This window comes from Mus caroli, chromosome 7 (assembly GCF_900094665.2).
Source record: "Mus caroli chromosome 7, CAROLI_EIJ_v1.1, whole genome shotgun sequence".
NCBI lineage: Eukaryota > Metazoa > Chordata > Mammalia > Rodentia > Muridae > Mus > Mus caroli.
In genome coordinates this window covers 110,434,940-110,442,180 of record NC_034576.1, presented here as the reverse complement: position 1 = coordinate 110,442,180, position 7,241 = coordinate 110,434,940, and the positions used below count along the sequence as shown (strand labels likewise).

Below are 7,241 nucleotides of genomic sequence, written 5' to 3'. Positions count from 1 at the left end.
TCCATTGTTATTTTCTTAAGATAAACATTATTTATATTTATCTATCTATTTCCTTGTGTATTCATACATTTATTTTTTTGTGTGTAAGTGGGTACTGGTAACATGACATATGTGTGGGTGACAAAGAACAACTTTTAGGAGTTGATTCTTCCTTCCCATCTTGTGGGTTCCAGGTATCAAACTCTATCTGTAACATGTCAGTCTTGGTGGCAAGAATCTTTACCTACGAAGCTATCTTACTGAGCCAAGTCTCATAATTTTAAATTTTAGTCTTAGTTTCAATCTTGTATATTTTATTTTGAGTAAATACAAATAATTTTTTTTATTTTTTATTTCACATTCCTAGCATTTGTGCTTGAAAAATTTTGAAATAATTATTGCTGGAAAAACATCAATAATTGGCTCAATATTTTGAATAATATATTAGTTTGTAATGCTCTCCAAGCCCCAATTAAATGAAATGAAGTGACTTCTTTATAAATCCCATTTGTAATATCTTCATCACAGCCTTAATCTAGCAGCAACTACGTGTCTCATGGCTTTCCCAGAGGATGGGAACCATACTATAGTGACAGAGTTTATTTTATTGGGATTAACTGATGACCCAGTTCTGAGAGACATCCTCTTCTTCATCATCTTGTGCATCTACCTGGTGACCGTGTCCGGGAACCTCAGCACCATCCTTCTCATCAGAGTCTCTTCCCAGCTCCATCACCCCATGTACTTTTTTCTCAGCCACTTGGCTTCTGTTGACATAGGCATTTCATCTTCTGTCACACCCAATATGCTTGTTAACTTCCTAGTGAAACCAAATACCATTTCCTACATTGGATGTTCTATACAGTTTACCTCAGCTGTTTTCCTTGCGACAGTTGAATGCTTCCTTCTGGCTGCCATGGCTTATGATCGCTTTGTAGCAATCTGCAACCCACTGCTTTATTCCACCAAAATGTCCAGAGAAGCCTGTATCCAATTGGTTATAGGATCCTATATACAAGGTTTTCTTAATGCTTCCTTTTTCACTCTTTCCTTCTTTTCCTTGTTCTTCTGTGGACCAAATAGAATCAATCACTTTTACTGTGATTTGGCTCCTTTGGTGGAACTCTCCTGTTCTGATGTCACTGTTGCTGTTGTTATTACCTCAATTTCTGCTGGCTTTATCACATTGACAACAGTGTTTGTTATAGCCATCTCCTATTCCTGTATTTTCATCACTATAATGAAGATGCACTCCACCGAAAGTCGATACAAGGCCTTCTCCACCTGTACCTCCCACCTCACTGCAGTTACTCTGTTCTATGGAACTACTATGTTCATTTATGTGATGCCAAAGTCCAGCTACTCCACTGACCAGAACAAGGTGTTGTCTGTATTTTACATGGTTGTAATCCCCATGTTGAACCCCCTCATCTACAGCCTCAGGAATAATGAGATTAAGGGGGCTCTGAAGAGATATCTTGGTAAAAAAATATTTTTTTATGGTAACCTGTTTTGTAAAACTCACTATAATGACAATCACCCAGTATGACTATCATCTGAGGTTTAGTTATTCACCTTCTTGATATTCCTTTTGCCCTAATCTCTGTTGTCCCAGTACACATAGATATTATATTTTATTACATTTCCTCTTTTGTAATTTTAATGTCTTTGAAAACATTATACAATGTATTTTGATCATGTTCAGGCCCCCTTGAACTCTTCTCAGTGTAGCTTTTTCCTCTACACATTCAATTATTTTTTTTAATCAAATTTATCTTATGGTACCTGTACATATTTAGGTATTTAACCTTTACTGAAGCACAGTTAGCCTACCAGTGCCATGTGCAAATAGATAATTTACTTTTCTTCTGGAAGATATAAGTTTCCAATAACTCCTCATCTACCTCTAGATTCATGCCCATGTCCCCACTTTGTGCTATGATGTTTGTCTAGTATGAGCATGTGGATGCCAAAAGAGCTAACATGAGGTCATATTTGCAACCATTCTGTTGTGCCCTGAAAATATGGTTTATTTGTATTCATCTACCAGCTCTAGCTCTTACACCTTTTCATCCATTCTCACAATGATTCCTGAGCTTGGAGAAAAGGAGGCATGGTATAGAAGTTCCACATATTGTAGAGCCTTCCATGGTGTGCAATTGTCTGCATATTGGCAAGTGTTTGTTTATTTGTTTGCTTTGCTTTTTTTAAATCACTACTTACTACAAAAAGAAATCATTATGACAAGGGTTGGGAAAGTACAAATCTATATATCCAATGATAAGTCGTTGAGAATTGGTTTAATACTGTATCCATTGAGGGGGATAATGATGGTGGGTTCTCCCCTAGGGCCTATGACCTGTCTAGCACAGGTTTTGGCCTTCATAGACATGTTAGGTGTGATTTTTCATCTTGTGTAGTTAGACTTAGGTCAAATAAAAAAGTTCCTGTTTATTCTCATGATATTTGGGAATAATCTATACTATATCTAAACTACACTATAGCACCAGTAATTATGAGTTTCCATTCTGGTGTTTATTGAACATGAAGTGCTCACATGATAAATGTCTGTAAACATGTATTTTATAACATCCCTATATTAGTCTATACCTATTTTTTATTTTTAAATATTTTCATTCACTTTTGAATACAATCCAGGTGCCCATCATATTTTCTTGCTCTAATACCACTTGCTCCATTGAGATTTCATTGCTAGCCTACACAAGCTCACACAACCCATCCCTGACACAGCTAACTTTCTTTCCTTAGATCAGCTCCATTTATTCTTCCTTACTACATTCTGTTTTAAAAGGCTGATTCATTTCTAGTATAATCTCCACTGAAGTATGAATTCTATAAGAATTATATCATTCAGTAACAAATCTCTAGTATCTGCTTGGTTTGACAATACAATAAATATTCAATAAAACATCTCAATGGAATGAATGGCTCCATGGTTATCTTATCTTGTATCTACATGTAGAATAATTCCAAAGCTCTGACAGTAGATTCCAGAAAAAGCTTCCTGTCATGAAGAAAAACGATGGTGGTTTTGATGTCTTTTTCCTGTCTTCTATAAAAGATATCCTCAAACATCTGAAGAATGTGCTTGAAATCTTCATTGATACTAACATTAATATTCCTGACTGGCCATTAAGTTATTATTATTATTATTGTAATTCAAACTCAGCCAGTACAAAATGTAAAATATAGAACACTTGAACACTCCATTCAGGGTTTATGGGGAGACTAATTTTATGTTCATGAAGTTGGAATTTACATGACTAAAGTTTTAAGGTCTGATGTAGTCAGAAGCACCTTAAAATTTTACGAGATATATGGGGAAGTGTGTTGAATGCTAAAGACTAAGAATAATCTCTTAGAAGAGTTAGGCATAAAGTTCCCAAAATGATAGCTGATACTATGAAGAAGTTGATGTTTATTGGTAAATGTCAATGCCCCTATGCTTGATAATCTGGCTTTGACCTAAGAGACTTTTTTGTTAGAAGGAAGGAACTAATTCACACAAGTTATGCTCTTATGTCTGGACTTGCACATTCTTATGTACACACGTGCAGACTTACAAGCACACAGATTAAATGAAACAGAAACAAATAAAGAAGCAAGTAAGATAGACTAAAGATAAATGACAAGGTGTTATCTGGTGGAACTAAGAGAAGATTTAATGAACTAGAGAGAAGGCTCAGTATATAAGAACACCTATTACTTTTGTGGAGAAACTGTTTTTAGCTCCCAGAACCAATATTGTGGCTCAGACTATCTATAATTCCAAATCTAGGGGATTCTTCTGCCTTCTAAAGGGTCCTGGCATGCATATTGTACATATCCTTAAAGGCAAAGCACTCATACACAAAAAAAAATAAAAAGAAATGAATCTTTTTTAAAATTAAAAGAGAAGATATTTATGAGAGCTACTCTATCAGAACTTAAAGAAGTTCTGTCTGTTTTGAAGTCTTGAATTGAAAGTGTCTGTTCCTATACTAGAAATGACCATGGTGTTAGTAACAAATTTTACTGCTATGTACATTAGCCTCTGTTTTCCTAGTTTACCTGGTAACCTCAATGGGAGGATAATGTGGGACACAGCACCCCTTCATCACATCTGGGCCATTGAAGTCATGATATCCCCTCCTATCTGATTAATCCCCATCTAACAGTCAGAAAGTTCTGTATCCTAATATTTTTAAATCCATAATTTCCTTATCTTCTACTTTTCTATATAACTGATTTAATCATGGTCACTGTTTCCTGGAGACCTACAGTGTGCTTCCTAGTATGTCTCCTAGAATGATAAGTGATAAAATTATCTAAATATTTGATTGGACAGCATCTAACAGCACTTCCATTTCTCATCACAATTCTCTTTTATGATTTTTTTTTTACTAAATGGCATCACATAATGACTCCCATTTTGATAATCTCATACGTGAATATAACTCAGTGAGAAAATATCCATCCCTGTTACTCACTGTCACCCTGTTTTTTTCTATAATGTGTTTTTATTCCCATTACATCCCAATTGTACCACCATACTTTCCTCCCAGTTCTGCCATTATAAATCACTCCCCCATTAACCCCTTCTCTTTTCCTCAGAGAAAGGGAAGATCCCATTGAATACTACCCTACCCTGAGGCATCTAGTCTCAGCAGGGATAAGTACATCCTCTCCTACTGAGGTCCAACCAGGAAGTCCAGGTAAGGGTTAGGGGATCCAATGATATGGGCAACGGAATCATAGACAGGCCCTGCTCCAATTGTTAGAGGACTCACATGAAAAAGAAACTGTACATCTTCTACACATGTATAAGGAGCCTGGGCCCAGCCATTTCATGCCCTTTGTTTGGTGGATCAGCTTCCATAAGAACCCATGGGGTCAGATTAGTTGACTCTGTAACCTCTCAGGAGACAGTTATACTAGGTTCCTTTCTATAAGCATAGCAGAGTAGCATTAATGGTGTCATGGGTAGGCTCTCTTCCATGGATAGATCTCAAATTGGACCAGTAATTGGTTGCCTGTTCTTTCCAGTCTCTGATACATATTTATCCCTGTATATCTTGTCTGCAGGACAAATTTTATGTTGAAGTTTTTTTGGGGGTACGTTTATGTCCCCTACTTCTACTGAAAGTTCTGCTTGGCTACAGGAGGTGGCCACTTCAGCCTCCAAATCACCAGGTGGTTGGAATAATAGCTACCTCAACCCCATAGATTCCCTGAAGCCTCTTCTAACCCATGTCTTCACCTGGTCCTACAGATGACACCCAACAATTTCCAATCTCACTCTCAACTCTTCCCTGCACCCCAATACCTGACCAATATCCCCAAACCCTCCTGACTCCCTATCCACCCAGTTCCCTCTCTTGATCTATCTCCTATGACTATTTTGTTTTCCTTTCTGAGTGAGATTCACATATCCTCCTGTGGGCTGTACTTTGGTTTCTTTGGATCTGTGGATTGTTATTCTGGACTTTATGACTAATGTCCATTTATAAATGACCAATCACAGATGTCTTTCTAGTTCTGTATCACCTTACTCAGGATGATATTCTCAAGTTCCATCTATTTGTCTGAAAATTTCATTATATCTTAATTTATTTTTTTTTTGTCTTTTTCTTCCCTTTTTGTCTCTTTCTTTCTTTTCTGTGTTTTTGTTTTGTTTTTGTTTTTGTTTTGTTTTGTTTTTGTTTGTTGAAACAGGGTTTCTCTGTGTAGCCCTAGCTGTCCTGGAACTCACTCTGAGGAACAGACTGACCTCAAACTCAGAAATCTGCCTGCCTCTGCCTCCCAAGTGCTGGGATTGATATCATAATTTCTAATAGCTGGAGAGTATTCCATTCTGTAGATGTACCCAATATTATTTCTTCATTCTTCAGTTGAAGGATATCTAGGTTGTATCCAGTGAGCAAGAGGCATATTAGGATATCTTTTGGGTAAATGCTCAGGAGTGTTATAGCAGGTTCTTGAGGTAAAAATGTTCCCAATTTTGAGAAAAAGCCAAGTTGATTTCCAAAGTGGCTGTACATGTTTGCACTAGTACTTCAGCAATGGAAGAGTTCTCCTCTTGTTCCACATCCTTGCCAGCATATGCTGCCACTTGAGTTATTGACTATAGACATTCTGATGGGTATAAGATGGAATCTCAGATTTGTTTTGATTTGCATTTCCCTAATGAATAATAATAGATACTGAACATCATTTAAGCACTTCTGGGCTATTCGAGGTGGCTGTATTGAAATTCTTCATCCACCATAATCAAGTGGGCATCATCCCAGAGATGTACAGGTGGTTCACTATATGAAAATGCATGGATGTAATTCATCTTATAAACAAACTGAGAAAAACATAAGATCATCTTATTAGATGCTAAAAATTCATTGACAAAATCCAATACTCTGTCACTTTAAAATCATTGAAGGAACAGGGATACAAGGTGCATACCTAAACATAATAAAAGCAATATACAGCAAGCCAATACCAACATTAAGTTAAGGGGAGAGTAATTAAAACAATTCCACTAAAATCAAGGACATGACAAGGCTTCACACTCTCTCCCTATTCAACATAGTACTTGAAGCTATAGCTAGGGCAATAAAGTACAAAAGAAGATCAAGGAGATACACATTGGAAAGGTAGAAGCTTAGGTATCCTATTCATAGATGATACAATAGTATACATAAAGGACTCCACAATTTCCACAAAAGAACAGGTACAGCTGGTAAACATATCCAGCAAACTGGCTGGATAGAAAATCAGTGCAAAAAGCTATGTGGTCTTGTGGCCTTTCTTTATACAATTGATATGTGGGCTGAGAAAGAATTTATGGATTCATCACTCTTGACAATAGCCACAAATAATATAAAAAAATCTTGGTGTAACTTTAAGAAAGCAAGTCAAAGATCTGTATGACAAGAACTTCAAGTCACTGCAGAAAGAACTCAAGGAAGTTATAAGAGGATGAAAAGATTTCTCATGCTCATGGATAGGTAGGATTAACATAGAAAAATGGCCATCTTACCAAAATAAATCTACAGATTCAATGCAATTACCATCAAAATTCCAACACAAATACCTACAGAGATAGAAAGAACAATTCCAAACTTCATATGGAAAAAAAAACAGGGTGGGTAAAATAATCTTAAACAATAAAAGAACTTCTCAAAGTATTACCATCCCTGATTTCAAGAGTTACTACAGAGCAATAGTAATAAACACTGCATGGAATTGACATAAAAACTGACAAATTA

General features: G+C 36.3%; 1 protein-coding gene across 1 annotated transcript; it reads left to right on the top strand.

The window, feature by feature from the left end:
* Positions 1 to 535: 535 nt before the first annotated feature.
* On the top strand, positions 536 to 1,528 carry LOC110298709 (olfactory receptor 495). The gene has a single exon (XM_021168111.1). The coding sequence runs from the start codon at positions 536 to 538 to the stop codon at positions 1,526 to 1,528; it is 993 nt and encodes a 330-aa protein (XP_021023770.1).
* Positions 1,529 to 7,241: the final 5,713 nt, after the last annotated feature.